General features: G+C 43.8%; 1 protein-coding gene, 1 long non-coding RNA gene and 3 other non-coding genes across 6 annotated transcripts in view; 2 read left to right on the forward strand and 3 right to left on the reverse strand.

Moving 5' to 3' along the window:
- The window catches only part of ss (aryl hydrocarbon receptor spineless), a 96,098-nt gene that overhangs the window by 73,567 nt on the left and 3,048 nt on the right, over nt 1-19,483 (forward strand). The window contains exons 4-10 of one of the 2 annotated variants that reach the window (XM_076540210.1): nt 6,665-6,754; nt 14,979-15,188; nt 16,506-16,800; nt 16,866-17,007; nt 17,067-17,534; nt 17,605-18,561; nt 19,170-19,441. In XM_076540210.1, the coding sequence (XP_076396325.1) occupies nt 6,665-6,754; nt 14,979-15,188; nt 16,506-16,800; nt 16,866-17,007; nt 17,067-17,534; nt 17,605-18,561; nt 19,170-19,377 (2,370 nt within the window). In that variant the 3' untranslated portion in view covers nt 19,378-19,441. The remainder of the gene's footprint in view (nt 1-6,664; nt 6,755-14,978; nt 15,189-16,505; nt 16,801-16,865; nt 17,008-17,066; nt 17,535-17,604; nt 18,562-19,169; nt 19,442-19,483) is intronic. The other variant, XM_076540211.1, reaches the window with a different exon arrangement.
- On the reverse strand, nt 7,251-10,587 carry LOC143265861 (uncharacterized). The gene is made up of 3 exons (XR_013040620.1): nt 9,857-10,587; nt 9,259-9,784; nt 7,251-8,281 (listed from the first exon to the last, which is right to left on the reverse strand). It is a non-coding gene; the product is annotated as an uncharacterized LOC143265861 (long non-coding RNA).
- Nucleotides 13,829-13,900, reverse strand: TRNAM-CAU (transfer RNA methionine (anticodon CAU)). The gene has a single exon. It is a non-coding gene; the product is annotated as a tRNA-Met (tRNA).
- TRNAM-CAU (transfer RNA methionine (anticodon CAU)) lies at nt 14,335-14,406 on the forward strand. Its single transcript has one exon. It is a non-coding gene; the product is annotated as a tRNA-Met (tRNA).
- Nucleotides 14,735-14,806, reverse strand: TRNAM-CAU (transfer RNA methionine (anticodon CAU)). The gene has a single exon. It is a non-coding gene; the product is annotated as a tRNA-Met (tRNA).

A 19,483-nucleotide genomic window follows, 5' to 3' on the forward strand; every position in this document is an offset into this window, starting at 1 on the left:
AGGTTTCTCGTTTTTATCGCCACACGTATCAGAATTAATCAGTGGAGAAGGCCCGGTCCACGAACAGGTTGAAATCGCCGGGATAAACTAATAAAACACGCGTGTACGCGCACGGTTGCACGGGTCCCAAGGGGGATTTTTCAATCGGCGAGAAGAACATACTTTGCCAATCCATTTCTGCCATCTCTTGCAAATTATCACCCCGAGCAAACGCACGATACGCGACCCCCCGTCGAGGAGCGCGATCCTCTCGGCTTTCCTTTATGAAACTTGAACATACTTTTCTCGACACCGCGACCGGTGAATGATGCGACCCTAAGAAAAGAAAACATCGTGCTTCGTTCTCTTCCCCTTTTCCTCTTCTTCCATCGACGAGGCTGATTAATGGAATCAATGAGTTTGCGTTTGAACAAAATTGGGTATCGGTTCGAGAAAAATTCGAACGCGTCGAATCGTGATGGGTAGATGTTGCAGCAGAAAATTGGAAGCTGTTACAATTTGTATCAATCGCGTAAGATAATGACATTGATTATTATCGATTTACAGTAGAGGAAAAAGATTTAAGTGGCTGGCGATAATCGAAGACTCGATATTATAATAGATGAACGTTTCCAGTAGCTTCATGTTCACATCGTAAACGTTTAAGCCCATAATCAGCCCCTATCTCAAAGCGTACTTGCAGGCGGATAAAATGATTCAGACGGTTAAAAATGATTTGAAAGAACGGTATACCTGTACATTAGCCGGTGGAACCGCGGGCAAAATTGAACGAAGTCTCAGGAAGCTGGTGGTAGAGGAATCGAAGCGATTTTTCGCCGAGCTTCGGTAGAAATCACGCCTCTCGGTGACGTATCGCCGCGAAAGCAGCCATTTTCCTCTCGTATTTTTTATTTAATAGCCAGCAGGCTATCGTGTATCGCATTAATACGCCAGCCACACCGCAGTAGCGGTAAAAGAGGGTCGTGGTCAGGAACAACCCCCGCCACCGGTAACCCGTAATCATAACCAAGCTATTTTTCTTCCTGCTACCTCTCTTACTATACTACCAGTATGTGTATGTATGTTCACACCGGTACAATAAATTGGATATAATTTTCATTTTGTATAACCTTTTTACCCGGGTCGGTTGAAAATTATTTCAGCAAAATACGTCTATCAGGAATGTCTCGAGGTGGAATCCACCTACTGTTTGTTACAATCTACAACCGGCCATTTTGTACGAAGAATATCGCTGAAAGATTACGCAGCTATTTTCATCATACTTCAAATTGATATAGCATACATGCCATTTTGCGGTACTTTTGTGTCATCAAATCGTGTCAGACTTTTTACGTTTGAACACCGTTCATTCGATTGTAACAGCCTAATACATACGTGCAGCTCAATTCTGAGCAGAAAATCCGAGGCCTCGAGTTATCGAGGCTCCCCGAACAGTTCCTCGTGATCGAGAATTCAGTATAGGTTCAACGACAGGAAAACAGCCAGGACGAAGTTGAGCAATCAGCCAGGAGGCAGACATGCAAGCATCAGCAACAAGTAAGGAGGTTGAATCTGCTGCTCAAGTCGACGGTGAACCGCTTGCGTGGAGCAACCTTGGATATCGTTCCAACAGTCTTTCGAACACTTCCGATTATCATTTTCTTCAACGCGTCAAACGACTCGATGCAATTCTCAAGGGTTTCTTTCGATATTGAGGACAATAAAGATGTTAAGACTATCGAGCAATGCTTAAGTATCTATGTGTAGTTGTCAGCGGTCGTTAAAAGTTAAAGTAGAAGGCAAAGGCTTGCGACAAGATGTATCGTCGTTGGGAGCATCGTAAACCCGGTATCGTGATTAATCAAACAAGATAGCCAGTAATCTGCATCGGTGATCGGAAACGGTCGCGCGAGAGGAGCACGAGTGATTCGCCACAGGGGCAGGTGTCGAAGCTGGAAAAAGGTGAACCTGCGTCAGCAAAGTGGCAGCCTGTCGGCGATTAACCGCACTTTTATTTTTGTATCGGGCGTGCTTTTTAAGATATCTCGAAAGCGGCTGCCGCATCATTAATTATTTCGTATGTCGTTAACTGTTCGATTCGTCGTTTACTTAGCGGACGATAAAAAAGCGTTTTAATTTTAACGTCGGTGTTCCGAGTTTTGAAAATTCGAGTAGAATTATTTGAAACCACCCCCTCGTGCAGGATCGAAACAGCAATTTCTGGCCCGTGATTGCGTTCCTTCATAGGGTAACGGTGGTTAAGACTGATAACCGGAAGTCGGGCGCAAGGGAAAACGAGGCGATCGTCGAAGTGTAGTGAGTCAGTGAGACACGGGCTGAGTCAAAGGTAAGTGTAGGTTAGGTGGGCTCATGGGATGGGATGGGATGATATGAGGTTAGGTTGGTGGTCGACGGGGCTCGCCTTGGTCTGGCACCGCTAGTCCTTCCCGTATTGATCGCGTGCTCCTTTCCTCCCTTAGATACCACCCCCTTTTGCGCCTTACGCCAGCTTTCCTCTTACCTGAAACCGTCCATATTGTTAGGACACTGGAGCGCGAATCTTTTCGATCGAACGACGTTCCTACACCTGAACGATCGTCGTAATCGATACCGAATTAATATTCGACCAAGTAGCAGAATTTCGTTTTCGACTTCTCATAAGTCTTCTTATCGAGATAAAATATCAGTGCAACACGTGCAAACTTGAACCGGTTTTTTACCCCTTCACATAAATTAACGTTCAAATCGAAGAAAAGAAGCGAGCTCGCAACCTAATTGGCGAAGTACAAAATATCAACGCTTAATTGCGACAGAAAAATTATGATAGCTGCAACTTTGTGGAGATGCGATTAATCATTCGACGCCGTAAAGCATTTTCGACTGCTGCCGGTCGACGATTCACGGAAATTCACCGTCTAAGAGTTACAGGATGAAAAAAGGAGAAAGATACAGCGAGATTTTTTCGTCGAGCCGGGTCCCATTATTTCGTGAGCTGTTATTTTTGCAAGTTCGCCCCAGCCACCCCCGTGGTGTTCGTAATTAATTACTCTCGAGCATGAAACCATCGGGCAGACTGTTATCGTTCTTATTATTGTTTCATGCTTCTTATCGTTTAGATATTTAAGCTGGAAGATCATTTTTTTTTAATGCTGATTTTGGACGGTGAAGTGATTGATAATGCTCGGGGGTGATCGGTCTGTCTGGTGTCTGACATTTTGTAGATCGTGTTTCTTCTTTTATAAACTTTCTGCTGATTATTTGACTTGGAGATTATTATTCAAATTACATGCGACTATTACAATAATCTCGAGCGATAACATATTGATTGCGGTAACCACTCGCAGTTACCGAAAACACAGAACCCGCAGATGCAACCTAATTCTCGTTAAAAACGATTCGGTTTACTCGAGGTGTTGTTCGTTAATGCGTACGCGTGCAATTAAGGCGGCCCATTGAAAGATGGCGCACATCGTAGTTGGCGACTTAATTAACGAAAAGCACGGAAAGTAATCACAACGGCAGGCGACAGGGCACACGAAAAGCGATAAATTTATAAAATTATTGCTTCGTAGCCGTTCGTGCCGTGACGAAAGAGGCCCTTATCAGTTGCGTACGCACGAACGACAAAGTTGCAGCTGGTGAAGCTGTCGCAGCTGATGAGGCACGCACCCCTTTGAGTTGCACGCGAGAGAGAAAGGATTCTTCCACCCCGGTGAGGTTCATCGTTAACGGATCCTTCAACTATGCAAAAATCTAGTCACGTGTCGTTTTGATAACTTGTTTAATAAATTCTACGTGTAGGTACATATGCAAACTTTTTAATTACCGTGATTTTTTAATGCTTCTTGAATTAAAAGTTCGACTTAAATTTTCAACGTCTTCATACAGTAACAATGTCAGAAAGTAACAATGCCAGAAAGTAATTAACGTCGTTCTCAGGCAGCAACAATTTTAGAAATGATACAATTTTGTATGCAAGAATATCGCGTGTACCAATAATAAGATAATAAGAAACAGATGCGCAGGGGAGGGGGTAGATTAATTGCCTACGTGCAACCGTGAATTACATCTTCATTAAGTAGCTCGGTAATTGCGTTTAGTACTTGTAAACGTAATCTGGGCGGAATGAAAGGTCTCGTTTTATTTGTATTAATGAAATTCCGCAGTGCAGAAATGTACGTCGATTATCTGATTTATATATGATTATTCTTTTTAACGTCACGAAAGAATTCATTAAAATTTACAAGAACAACCGGATTAATGCTGCAATAGCACTGTCTTCTTTTTATTTGATTTATCGCGCCAGTGTCTTCAGATAAAAATCGGTAACACTTGCAATTAACAGAAAGTGTTGTGAAATCTTTAGTTAATTCTGTCTTTCAAATTTGATACAAAGAAGTTCTAAATATTTTATTCGATACAATCGTTAAATTGAAAAAAGAAAATTGGCAAAGAAAGTTAACAAAGTATCGTGTTTCTTTTGACCGCCATTTGGCCAACCACTTGCGAATTGATAGCACGAAACTCGCGTGCCATTTTACAGTCTGAATTTATAGCTGTTTTATTATTTTGACTAAGCTACTGTTAACTCTGTGCACACGTAGCTTGTTTCTTAATTTTTCGAGTTACACTTTAATCGAAGCGTATATCAGTTTCTTATCATGTTCCTTCTCTCTTTACATTTGCATTCGTGTCAACGTTTCGCGTACGGTCTGACCTGGAAACTTTCAGATTAAACTTCGAGAGAGTTGATTTTTTCAAATATTCGAATTTTTGGTTAGGTTCTCAAAGATTCGGAAATTTTCGCGAGTGAATTTTGAATTGTGAACGCAGTGATAAATCACCTCTGTTCCATGCGATCGAGCACAGTAGCAAGCTCGAGATAAGCGCTCGATAACCCGGTACGGCTTATAAAGTGTTAACAATGCGCACGAGCGAGGAACGAGTTAGACGGAAAATTGCACGGAGAAGTGCAGCAACAGTATCGAGAGAGCTGTAATTCTGATCCTAGTTATTTCTAGGATCTACATGCCAGCCGGTCAAACTCGTGCCCGTGACTTCTGCTTGCATGAGCGAAGAAAATGAAAAGATTTCGTGCGTGAAGTATTATTGGCGACCTGCTAATACACGAGAGTCAAGGTGAGGATGAAGGGGTATTAGAAGTTCACGCTTGGACGGAACACGCGAGTACTCGTAACCGGCACGCGACTGATTTGCCGTTGGTCAGGCTCACGCGAGAAATAAAAATCCATCGATTTTCTTCCACTCTTTCGTTTTCACTGTTCGCTGCCTCCTCTTCCTGGATTCTGTCCACTATCTGATGGACTTTCAGCGGAAATTGTGGGATGGAATATCAAATTGTTATGTTTCTATTCTCTCTCGCGTTTTTTCTTCACGCTGCAGTGACCGTATACGAGATGATTAACCTATTGCGCATGCACAAAGCATTCTTTCTTTTACACGAACTCCGTAACGCTAATTATTAAATGTATATATTACTCGCTCGTTTAAAAACTTGTATATTTCCCTGGTAACTGGTAATTAACGTTTCCATGCATTATTTTGCTGATATTAAATTTATATACGAAAAGAACAACGATATTTAAATGTATACATGTAGGTAATAGCAAATGGTTTTTGCTAATTCTGACCTCTGAATTAAAATGCAATCACGGTGATTACACGGAGTCCCAGGGGGTTGGTTTTATAGAAATGGCCATGTCGGCCATTTCGAAGGGAAGGATCGAAGCAGGAAAATCCTATTACAGCTTATATTCGTGGTACAGGGGTTCGATTGAAGCTCGAGGAAACTCACCCTCCACGGATCCGTATTGACGCGACCGAGAGAATCCCACCCTCTGGATTAACCAATCAAATCGCAGCATCCGTCGCGCATGCGATCGCTTCGATATCCATCCCCTATCGTTCATGGTGTCTGTTGTGGCCTACCTTCGGCTTAAAAAACCATTCACTTCTATTTCAAACCTTCCCGTACATTTGTAACCCTTCAATTTTCTGAATATTTAATTCTAAATTTTTCAAACTCCTCTTGAATATACGTTTAGAGTTACAAATTTAATTCCTGTGATTTCCGTATGTGTTATTTCGTATTTAAGGTGAACGTTAGAATATCGTCGCGAAAGCGTTTCTTTATATTTCAGGACGATATACAATCTGTCCGGCGTACCTGGCACCGGCACCTACGGCAACGGCTCGGAATAAAACAAAACAATACACATTTAGCTCGAAACAGGCGGTTAGACGGCCGTTTAAACGACTCCCCCGCGTCGACGTATAGCTAGACCGTTTAAACTAGGACGGATATTTCGGGCCTCGATACGGACGTTCGAGTTTCTAGTTCGTTTTGGTATTCTGTGTGTCGATAAATGGGGAAACTTTCACTTAACCCCTGTTTTTTTTTTTTTTAAGGAAAACCTCCCTTAAATCACACGTTATTTTCTCACTTTTAAAATTACCTCTGATCTTACAGTTTAACATTTTTGGTTAAATGGTCAAAGTTGATGGCTGCTTTTCAGATTGAAAGAAAATAAATAAGATTTTGTCGGGTTAATTTGTTAATACGATTGAAGATACACAGGTTTTGTAACGATAAGCTTGCTAAGAAAGAAAATTTGCTCACTTATTTTTGACAAGAAGCTATAATGATACGGGAAATTTGTTTCAGGCGCTGAACGGGTTCCTGCTCATACTGACTTGCGACGGGGAAGTGTTCTTCGCCACTCACAGCATAGAAAGTTACCTTGGCTTCCATCAGGTACTAACTCTCGATCAATAATCATTTTCCCAATGAAACCCTTCCCGTTTCTGAATACATCAGTGACCCCCAACCGTTCGCCAAACATATCCTTATCTTGAAGAAAGAACGCAAAGAGAAGTAAACGAAGAGTAATCATAGTTTACAGAAATTTTTAGCCTCTTTTTGATCACCATAAACCGCCAATTTCAGTACGGAACGTGTTAAGTACATACTGAAAGTCGTGTCTTTGAAGTAATTTCATCGGAACCTAATGATTTCATTTCTTTTTCCCGGGTACTTTTGTTACTGTGTAATTTCCAGGCGTTGTTTTGTTCTCAACTCGATACACACCCAGCGCAGGTCACGCCAGACCCGTCAACCTTGCACCACGCGTGTTACGCGAGTGTCATCCCCTTTTATTCCTTTTTAACCCCTCATTGGTCTGCATTTTTAAAGTGATCGGTTTCTACCGTCATTACGGAATTTAACCTATCTTCCTGCACTTTCTTATTCTAATTTATTTGCGATGGTATAAGATGTAAACGATTCTTTTGGTAATTTTATTAGCGTGACACACTCTGTTCTGGACCACATCGTCAACTGAGGAGGTTTCCTCTTTGCAAATCAATTCAAAGAATATTATACAGTTGTAATAAGAAGGTTGAATAGAGTATAATGCTTGATAGACTAATAGCGTTCTCCCGTCTAATTTTCTTATCGAGGGACTTGTCCTTTTAAATGGCTCTACTTGCATCGTTACAATCGAATGTGAAGTCATCATTCGTCACCTGCAATCAGTCTTATACCCCCTCATTTACCATTCCAATAAACTGAGGGAAATCATACACAATTTTCTGTAACCTTTCATCAGGTATTACTTATTCTTAAGCTTCAACTTATCCTCGATCGATTGACATTCCTAAAGAGATTTTAATCAAGTATACACAAGTTGAAAATAATTTGAGTAGCAAAGAATCCCAAGGGTAGCTTGAAAAGGCACTCCGAGGCTTTCGAAAATTGCAAAGAACGGTAACGAAGCGTTCCAGCGGTTGACAGTGGGAGAATAACGAGCGCGAGGGGTAAATAAGGCTCGTGAAATCAGGAAAGAAGGCGGATTAAACGAAGAAAAAGCCATTTGCCTTTCTATCCGGAACAGAACGATATCGTTCAACCCCCGGTGAACACACCGAAATGCGATCTGCACGCACGCCGGAGCGAGTAAACACGCACGCGAGTATGGCACATCGACGCGGAGAGAAAAAGCAGAAAAAAAAGAGGAACGCGGAAAAAATGACGGATGATGATTTCCCAACACACGATGACTGTTGGCCAGAAACGCACGCGAACACGCTTTTGTGCATACAAGATGTAATTGCAGGAAACGACGAATGATGATTTTCCGATTCGATGATCCCCTCGTTTATACCGCGGACAAAGAAACGTGTTACAGTTTCGTGTTCTTGTAAACAAATTTCGACGATCGGAATCATCAAGTTTTTCCATTCCGTTCATTTTGCAACGAGCGAGTTTCCCACGGGATGCAATCTGAAAATATGGGAGAGTTTGTGAGAAAGAGGTTGAAAAATAAACCTCGAGAAAATCTGAGGTAGATGTTTCGACGAGAAATTTTATATTCAAAGATTTCAAATTGTAGACATTTGATCGATTCGAAAGTATATCATTGTGGAAGGTTTATGGATTTGTAGATAAAATTGTAAATTTAGTAGCCGAGTTCTATCTGCTCGTTAAATGAATTTGTTTATATTAGGGAAGGAAAAGCAAGCAGCTAGTTGGCAGGAATAATTCCTTCGGTCGACTTTCATTGAGACGTAACCGGACACGCAAACGGTTCACACACACGTCACGATACCCGGGAACGATGATTTTTCGTCCCGATTAGGGTATATTTAAGAGGAACGAAGTGTATCGCGACTAATAAGCGACGCAACGATTTCCTCGACTTTTTATTTCTACCGCTTTACAAAAGAACTCCCTTTCGGACCTACGATAAAATAGTAACAAAGTTCGATCTAATTAATTTACTAGTCGAATATGCAGATCCCATAAAAAAAGAGCAAACACCAGTAGCCCATGACCAATGTTCAACATACGAGGGTAGTAATTTAGAAAGGGTTCTGCAATAAAAATTTCGGTATCGTTTGAAATTGGCTCTGTATCGGTCATGATTATTGGCTATTGAAAAGGTTAACCTCTTGATATTCGTCTTCCATCGGATCGTGCAGGAGGAACGGGTCGGATAATTCGCACCGTGAAGAAACCATTGAAACACGACGGGACACGCAAACACGATACGTTGTTGCACACATTGTAAAGAGACATTGCTCGCGGCTCGATGATTTCCTGACTCGATGACCGTGTATCCGAGCCGACGTAATCGCGGGGCGTTTCGGATGACGCGATTACACGGCCCTGTAACTCTTGCAGAAAGCGTGGCTCCCACCGCCAACCCCCTTAAAATAGGGGAAAAAACCGCGTAATGACAGCGTCGGCTCGCTACGTACCTCGTGGTAATTCACGAGCCATGATTCTGGTCTCTTTAGTTCCGTATCTCACGCGAGAAACCAGCCGAAGAAAAAGCATCGTGGGGAAAAAGGGGTTGCGATTGTTCACCGAGCTGGCACGCGGTTTAATTGGACCTGATTCGATGCCCAACGACTCGTTCTTGAATTAATTCATGGGCCTTCAATTTTACTATCTTAACCTCTTCGACATTTTTCATATAGTTTGCTAGCTCCTTGCTCTCTTCTCTTTTCGTTTCTCTGAATGACAGACGTTTCTGCCATTGCATATTTCATGGTTAAGCTACATTATTAATATCATTACTGTCAGACTTCAACAACTATCTAGATAGTTATATGGATCTTATTTGAGAGGCTTTTATCTGGATCTTACTTGAGGCTGTAAGTCGTGTCCTAAAGGAAGATTTCACTCAACGTTCCACTAGAATTGCAGCTAGCTTCATCAGGGAATCAGTACATTACACCTCAAAGCCTCGACAGCAATACCTCATTTATTTTTCATAGACATCTGCAGAAATATAGCTAGCTAACGGTTATAGCAGCAGATTTTTAAATAAACGATACCGATAGGAAGGCGAACCTGTAGAGCGTTTCGGTTCACCATGGGGTCCGATGAATTCAGCAGGCAGGGTTTCCCTGGCCGTCTAGTCGCAACCCCGCTGAGCGTTCGGTTTGCTCTAATTTTAATTAAAGCCTTCTACACAGGATTTCCGTGGTAATCGAGCAGTCCCGCCATCACGGCCATACTTCATTGAGACACGGTGGACGTGTAATTGCTCCGCGTTGCCCTTTATTCCGCTACACCAACATGGCTCGGCCAATTTTATTCCCGTCCGCGACCAGCCCGCGTATATCAAGCCCGAGCCACGGGCGTACGTGTAATTTTCATTAATACGTGATTTATTCCGACGACGCGTGATTTATGGAATTATATCGACGCCTTCGAGTCGCGTCGTCTAGTACGCTTGCTCCTTGCTCGCTCTTTTGCTTCGTTTCTCCGAATGACAGACGTTTCTGCCATTGCATATTTCATGCTTAACCAGTGTTTTGCTTTACGTCGGACTCGGACAAAGGTACTCCTACAATATCCTGTCACCTGTGACACTACAATAAGACTCATATTTTCACTGCAATTGAATTTTGCTTTCAATTTTAATTATGATGTGTATAGTCAAGCATGTGCTTAACATTTTAATTTGACGAAACTGCCTGGAAAATTGTAGGTTAAGAAGTTAAATTGCATACGAGACTTGAATTGCACTAAATAAATATTGATGCCATAATACATTTAAATAATTGAAAAAATTTTGCTAAAAATGTAGAAATGTTACATCCGCTGTTCATGTAATTCAGTTATTTAATACGTTGCGTGTACGAGAAGAGGGTAGGAAGGTTGTATGAAATTCCGTGGTATTTCGTTAAAAACGATAAAGAATAAAGAGCAAGAGAGGTGCACGAACGAGGTGTTCAAAATTCGTTGACCCCACCCTCCCTGTTTTATTTTCCTGGGAGGTTGGCTAACGTTTATTTTTCCCCTGGAACTGGCCGGTTACCAGCGACGGGCGGTTCGCCGGTAAGGTCCGGTAACGTTTGTTACCATTGCTCGTTTAAATAATCTCGAAACATGCATCCGCGGGACGGAGCGGCCGAGTCGTGGATGGCTTTACGATCGGCCCTCATCGTTAATTAAGAGCTTGTAATTATTTAGTGGAGACGCTAGCGCACCCCCGCCGGCATCGAAGCGGGTCCCGCTCCCTTGGCAGACTTGATTTACATTCCTGCGAAGAATGCGAAAGGCCTCGCCTTCCTTTGCTCTATTTTCTTTTTTTTCACCACCCGCCGCCCTTTCCTCTCTTCGCTTTATCCTTCCAGTCGCCTACGTCCTTTATCCTCACCTTTCCTTGGGAACCGATGACAGCATCGATGAGCTTTCGACATTCAAAGATTCTTCTGACAAGAATTCCTATTAAAAATTTCGCTCATCAACTGACAGCAACATTAACAAAATTCGTCCACATGAATTGTGGATAAATTTGGAGAAATTGTTACAAGATACTCTAGCAATGGAACTTATGAACTCTATGTAAAGTTTCGTAAGAACTATCAGCAAAAAGATACTGCTTAAAAAGGAGAAACTCCGTGCAACGTTGAGTCGTCATCGAAGGAACGACGGACGACGGTAAACGGCTCGTTCACGTAAATCCTGGGGACGTTCGTCCGCGAGCCAGGCAGATAAATCAGTCGGGACGCTGGCTGAAATCGACGGAAACACGATTCGGCGTGATCAAAGGACCCTCTACAAATTGAAACAAATCAGCCGGCTAATAATAATTAATCCGCGGGCCGCATTAATTATCGAACGCCGTCCAGCTTTTACCCTCTTCCCTCTTCGCCCTGCTACGTCACGGAGCGCACGAGAGACCTCCTCGCGAGGCCAGACGCTTCGAACACATGCTCGCATCTGCGAGACCGTTCGCGATAATGCGAGCCGGAACGCCGCGATACCGAAACTTGAGCTCTCAATTACAGCGCAGAGTTATGACGCGCTCATCCACCCCCTCGATCTCTTTGTACTCCCTTTAACAAAGTGCTGCAAACAGAGCTCCGGGCCAGGACGATCGCGTCTTCATTAGCGGCTATTAATTGTCAAAATGTGCCACATAATTCAACGAACCGGTGAATCCCTCTTTAACACGGCGATTGATTGCTAATAGGGATGCACCCTTAGGCTAGATCCTTCTTGGATCGAAAGGTCTTTGCATATTGTTGTATGATCATTTTTCAGAAAGACTCCTTAATCCTCTGTTGAATAGAATAGGGTCATTATTTCGTCCTAGTATTTGGTTCGTGCCAAACGATAAGCAGATGCGGCGATTGTCCATTTTTCCGACGCACGAAAAGATAGCTTCATTCGAAAGCACATTCGGTTGCAGTGACGGGCATCCCGTTATCGTGCAACGTAAAATATCGTAAGACAGGGACGGTGCGAGTAACATGGAAGTCGTGAGATCCGTGCACCGCCGACACGAACGGCTACGAGAAGGTGCAGCTACGCTGTTCCGGCTATCGGAAATGCAACTACCTCGAAAGCTCTCGTTCCCTTCTATCGCGTGATTTATTATATTATTCACGGTTGCCCAGGCCTCCACGACCAGCTCCATCCGGCTACCGCTGAAATTGTAAACAAATTAACTTTGCAATAAAACGTTTAAAACAATCGCAGGGAAACAAAGCTCATCAAAGTCGAGCAAACATCGATCAATCATTAAACTTTTCGAACATAAAACTGTAGAGGAATGATGTAAAATTTGGGTAATGCAAAGTCTTGTAAAAGTTCGATTTACCGACGTATTTCGCGATAATTACGTTGAGAAACTCGCCGCAGCAATGTCGTGGTTTCCGTTTCGTAGATAACCCCCTGGCTACCCGTCTATTTCTACGAGCTTACAAGTACCCCGACCGTGGCAACTGGAACTAGCGTCCGTATCATTTCCACCGGTTGATTTATTGCATTATTCCAGGCGTCGAAGGCTGGACAACCGTGGCCACGAACCAGCAGCCTGTTAATTCGATCTATTTTCTAGGCTGGTTCAGGCTAGGGTGCGTGGCGAGCCGATTATCCGATTCACAGTCATACGCGTACCAGAGAATAAGGGATAGAGTGTGCGAAAGAGATACAGAAGAACGATGAACGGCCAGTAGTAGAGTCGGTCTGTTCGTTTTTCTTGAACGAAGGAACGAGGAAACTATGGGTTTCTCGTGCACACGGGGCTCATCGTCCGTCGTTGGCTAGGCCGGATTAATTATGCGCGATAAAGTGCGTCGGACACGTGTAGCTACATGTGCCGTATGTGCGCCTATGTCGCCGTCGCGACGTCACGACCGATCAGATATTTCCTGAAATAATGCCGCGCTCTGCCTCTGACCGTCCTTTTCTCGCCCCTTTGCCCTCCGCCTCCTCTCTAACCCTGCTTTCGCACGTTCGAGGGAAGTTTCGAATGTTATGTTTCGGGGGTGATGCCTCGTATGTGGGAAATCTCGTATTTTTCTTGAAATTATTTGGAGATTAACCAGAGTTAGGTCGATAATTTTTAACAGGGAAGATTACTTTGTTAAACCAATAGAACTTTCAGAAGATTTTCGTAATTCAGGAGTTTAAACGCGGTAATTAGGGGTTGTTTTTTAATTTGTGTATTTGCTGAAATCAAGACAGGCAATGTTTAGGCTTGTGCGCTGTCGAAGTTGAACGGATCAATACTAGCTCAAGGTGCACCGAACGAAACTCTACGAAATACGTTTGTATCGTGCAAATTTTCATGGACGGAATTAATGCTAACTATTTAAGTAATGTTAAGTACATAATAGCAAGGTTTTATAATAATAGCATACTTTATGGTAATGACAAATGTTTCAGTAGATGTATTCACTTAATACTTTTTTAAATAGAACGAAATTTTAATTTTTATGAAAGATTGCATTAGGAGATACGTATAAATGCGAAACTTGAAAAAGATTAAAAAAAAAAATGATCTACAAATTAGAGGAGAGATCTTAGCAGAGCGTGGTTTCGATCCACGGACCTCTGGGTTATGGGCCCAGCACGCTTCCACTGCGCCACTCTGCTGTTGTGGTTGAGGGTGTTTTTAAACTTTCATATAACATACTCGTCAAAGGGGTGAAAAGGAATCAATACCTTTGAACTTGGAATCTTAACATATAAATACAAGATTGTTAACGGTGAAGAAATATTTGAACTATAAAAAAGCAATATTTATTTCTTCACTATATTTACGTAACTATCGACAAAAAATTTCTATCCAGTGCAGTCATATTTCTTATATAATAGATAACTTATCATAGAACAGCGTTTTTTATGGACTACTTAAGATAAGAGACAATTTGATGTTCTGCAACGTCAAATGAAAGGAAATATACTTATATGAAGAATTTTTCTGGTGTATTTATATGGAGCAATAGTTGCTCTAGTAGTTATATGAATAAAAATGAATTTTAAGGATCTAACCAGGAGGAAAATTATTTCGAAGGACCTTTCAAGCAAGCAGAGTGGCGCAGTGGAAGCGTGCTGGGCCCATAACCCAGAGGTCCGTGGATCGAAACCACGCTCTGCTAGATGGATTAAATTTTTAATCATTTTTTTGCAACCCTTACACTTCACACACCTATCTAAATAATAGTACATCGATGTTACTTTCACATACCAAAGAACATTTTACTGAACATTGCTTTTCATCCCTATGTATTTTGTTACATATTTCAACTTTTCCCAAAAAGTCACCCCTAAATTTTTCAGAATATATTCTTAAAAATAATCTCTGTATTGCAAGCTACTGATTATATAAAGTTATCTGATGTGTGAAAAGTTGTCTGAGGATCATTACATGTCTTTATAAGAAACAGCAAAAAAAATATACAAAGGAGGGTTGTTCCAACCCCTTTTTAGCAGAGCGTGGTTTCGATCCACGGACCTCTGGGTTATGGGCCCAGCACGCTTCCACTGCGCCACTCTGCTTGTTGAAATTCGTTGCCAAAAATCGCGCCATGACGCAATGTAATTTTTTAATAAATATATGCATTCATTTAAGAAAAATGTAGCATCATTCAATGTCGCTACGAGTTATATTAATTATATTAAGTTGTTACGGAAAACAATTTCACATTATTTCTCATTTTTCTTGTTGCAGTCCGACATTGTCCATCAAAGCGTCTACGAGTTGGTGCACAGTGAAGATCGAGAAGAATTGCAAAGGCAATTGATGTGGAATTCTTTTCTACCCGCAGAAAGTGCGAGTTTGCCACTGCACGACGCTCTCTCACCCCAACACAGTCATCTTTTAGAACGCAGTTTCACAGTTCGCTTCCGGTGTCTTTTGGACAATACTTCTGGTTTCTTGGTAAGTTCTCACTTGACTAAAAGAAAGACGTGCTCGAAGTTAAATACATTTCGTGGCGCAGTCAAGCCAAAGTTTTCGAAAATTATCAAAAAACAGTACACCAACAGAGGTACACTTCTGTTAATAACGTGTCCATACAAAACAGTAATTAATAATTTGACTGACGTAAAAGAGCTGTACTTCTCCCGTTTCCTTTTCTCCCGCGTAATTGCTTTTTTCGCCTGGCCTTTGCGACCCTCTTCAGCATCTTCTAGCAGTCGCAAGAAGAAAAGTTTGCCGACGTGCAAATCTCGATAGCGACTGGTGTTTGTAAAAGGTTCACAAGGAAAGCAATAATTTATCCTTGATGGGTACTGTACTTCAAACGTTCCCGCCAAAAATGCAATCGATAATGGAGTAACTGGCATCACGATTCCACATTCTGAACTACTCAACGCGACTTTCATTCATCGAGATCTTCACACACGGTCACGCGACCAAGAAATTGATCCTTTGGCCCCCGTGTCGTTGGTATCCTGCGAAAAACTATCCTCGTTACCACTTTCCACCCTCGAACGACGTTCGATACGCGGTCGCGAGCTATCGATCCGATTTTTACGGCATCAAATTTTCATAATTGCCAGTGAGAGCCACGTTTAACCCCCGTAGCTCGCGATAATGCACTTAATTGCGAAGGAGAGGGTTGCTCTTACCCTCTTTGCAACTGTAATTACCATGTGTTTTTCTCTGGCGTCTGGTACCTACTATTAGGGGGACTTTTTCTTCCCGGAAGTTGCATTAGACTGGGTACGTTTATAATTTTTTTCTTAACGTGCTCGACTAACGTCCCGATCATAAATTCGTTTAAATTTTGCCGTCGTTGTTCAAGCAAATTACCTTTGTAACTCAAATCTGAATACGAGTATTCCCCGAATTAGCAAGAAAATCTGGCGTTTCGGTAAAAACGGAGGGGCGGTTTATTTTGCCACGACCGAGGCCGGTGTCCTCGCCGTAAAGCTTTTACGATTACAGTTTCATTTTCATAAACGTCAGAGCCGTGAGGTTTTTGCGTGTTAGCCCGTGGCCAGGTCGGATAGTCAGCTCGTCGTTGCCCTTTATAGCTCACGGACACTATTTGTCTCGTGTACCTCTGTATTTGCTGGTAAGATAATTAGTGTTTTGCTGGCCCGCGGCTCGCCAGTCAAAGGCCGGACCTGGTTTTGTACACAGACGTTGATTTATGCTCCTTTTGGACCATGAAAGACACTTCTGGGAAATTTCTATCCTGCATAATTTTCATTTGCTCTTGAACTTTATTTTCTCGTTTTCTATCTTCAGCGTTTGGACATCAGGGGACGCGTGAAGATACTCCATGGTCAAAATCGAAAAACCGAGGAGCCACCTTTAGCACTGTTCGCCCTGTGCACACCGTTTGGACCACCGTCGCTCCTGGAAGTTCCGCAGAAGGACGTGATGTTCAAAAGCAAACACAAATTGGATTTAGCGCTTGTGTCGATGGACCAACGTGGAAAGATGCTGCTGGGATACTCGGATGCGGAGCTGGCAAATCTTGGCGGCTACGATCTAGTCCATTACGATGATTTAGCCTATGTGGCAAGTGCTCATCAAGAACGTAAGCATTCGATTTAAAATTTCGATGCAATTCGTTCATCGAAAGTAATTCTCCCTTTCTTCCAGTGCTAAAAACTGGAGCCTCGGGCATGATAGCGTACAGATTCCAAAAGAAAGACGGTGGCTGGCAGTGGCTGCAGACTAGTTCTAGACTAGTCTATAAGAACTCGAAGCCAGACTTTGTCATCAGCACGCACAGACCTTTGATGTAAGTATCAATGAGTGTCCCAATCAGAATTGAGAAATTGACGCTCTTGGATTTCACAGGGAAGAGGAAGGCAGGGATCTCCTAGGAAAAAGGACGATGGACTTTAAGGTCAGCTACTTGGATGCCGGATTGACCAACAGCTACTTCTCGGACAACGATAGTCTCACGGGTTCCGTGATGACGCCGACGCTTCCTTCGCAACCAACGTCCCAGAGAGTGAACAGGCGGTACAAGACTCAACTTAGGGACTTCTTGTCTACCTGTCGAAACAAACGAACCAAACTGACGACGCAATCGTCAGTTTCCCCGCCAGTCACACCCACGGTCGCGTCCGTGGACTACCTCGCAGCCGATACCAGTGCTGCAGCTGCAGTCGCAGCCGCGTACAGCAACCTGAACACTATGTATCCAACCGCGTACGCACCCACGGCAGTCGCGGCTAGCACCGACCCTTCGTTGACCACGTATATTGGTCATACCGGCAACTATCATCAAACTCTATATCCGGCCACTGCGTTAGACAATAGGTGAGTCTTGGAGGAACAATAAACTCCTTGAAGACTGTTCAACAGCTCAACCGGATGTTCCATTCTTCAGGTACCTCACCGCAGCAACGGAAAACCTGTTCCAGTACAGGCCCTTAGGCTCTTACTACCCAGAGTATCACACGAGCACCGCGTACAACGGCTTCATCGACGTCAGCCTACCCACCTACGAGACGCATCAGTTGACCAGCAAAACGGAAGAGAAGCTTTACTGCCAGCAACTAGGCGAATCTCCGAAATACAGCTACGTCGAGACCAGACATCCCAGCAGCGTCAGCGGGTCTCCTTACGCGGCCAGTCCGGTCGCGAGCGCGTCGACGATGCACACCGCGACGGCCGACATCAACATCGTCCGTGCGGGTAGCAGACATTCCCTGGAAGGTGGTGCATCGTCCAGTAACTCCGCCGGAAGCTCGCCCGTAACCGGACCAACGAACGGCGTGCTCACTCCCAAAATAGAGGACGTGAAGCCCGAGGTGTACGCCAACGAAGCGCCCCGACAAACTGTCCTCATGTGGGGTGCACCGCCTTCTCGTACTCCTCCGAGGAACAACGGCAGCTACAGTCCACCCACACCGCACTCCACGCATTCGTCCACGCATTCGACCAACGCTGCTGCCGGAGATCCCTTGAAGTCCCTGGCGGAGATGAACTCCATGAACGGGGAGTGCAAGTGGAGGCAGACCTCGCCCAGCGAACAACAGACTACCGCACCCAGTTCACCCAGAACCAAGCCACAATCGCAACCGCAACACCAGCATCACCAACAGCAACAGCCTCAACAGCATCAACAGTACCCGGTGACCACGTCACAGTATCAAGCAGCGGCGGCGGCCGCGGCTGCGGCTGCGGCTGCAGCAGCCAGCACTATCGGATACACGCACTCTCATCCGGGCCATGGCCACGGGGAAGCGGGCTCCGAGGTATGGCAAGGAGTGCAACACCACCACCACTACCAGTACTATCCCTACCACCATCACCACCCCGCACCACCAAGGCACGCGCCCCAGTGAGTGTCACTGCCGCCTCACAGATTTTAATTCTTCCATTGAAGATGTCGAGATGGATCTTGGGTTTGAATCTAGCCCTTCCAGGATGTCCGCGTTATTTTTGCAGCAACAGAAGAGGCAGGAGTCCTGTAGCCTTCCTGTAGCTTGGAAGGCAGGGAGTTTAGTATTTGAGTTAGCGAGCACTTTACTTTGCCTCCCATGTAGTATCCTGGAAGGTTGTATCGGCAATCGGGTATGAATTCTACGTTCATTTTTCCAAATATTTAAAACTTTGGTGGATACCCGGTTGTCCACGCAAAGAACAAACTCAAGAACATAAGAAGAAACGTTGATTTTAAAATTGAGATACTAGCGGGACAAGTATTATACTGTTGGGCATGCATGTTACCAGCGACGCACAAATTGTTTGCAATCATAACCATACGTTGCATGTCCACATGTTCATTCTTCAAAGTACTAGTTTCTTTTCCTCTTTTTGTTTTGAAGTTCGAATAATGTTCCAAGAATGCTGTACATTGAAGACTGGAGTCGAATAAGAGAACCGTAAGGACAGGGTTTGAAGACGAAAGGGGTTTCGAATAACGGGTAAAATAACTTTCGGTTGCAGCACACCCCCGTCAGCTGTGGGAACGGGGACGGGAGTCGGCATGGGCATCGACAACAACACCAGCAACAGCAACGTCTTGTACCACCCTCCGCACCACCACCCGCAGCATCAGCACGTGGTGGGATCATCAGCGGGGGCAATGGGCCCAACTGTCCCTCAGATACCAAACCGGACGCCGGGAGTCCTTTGTTGTCCATCTCTGAGGTGACTAACACCCTGCTCAACCAATAGTCTCTTCGTCGCCTCAGCCTCGCTTCGGTTTAGTGATCAAGGTGATTTTTCAAATAGGAGTCTATTCTGTCCGGGCCCTTGAA

The sequence above is a fragment of the Megachile rotundata genome, chromosome 15 (assembly GCF_050947335.1).
Source record: "Megachile rotundata isolate GNS110a chromosome 15, iyMegRotu1, whole genome shotgun sequence".
In the NCBI taxonomy this organism is placed as follows: Eukaryota; Metazoa; Arthropoda; class Insecta; order Hymenoptera; family Megachilidae; genus Megachile; species Megachile rotundata.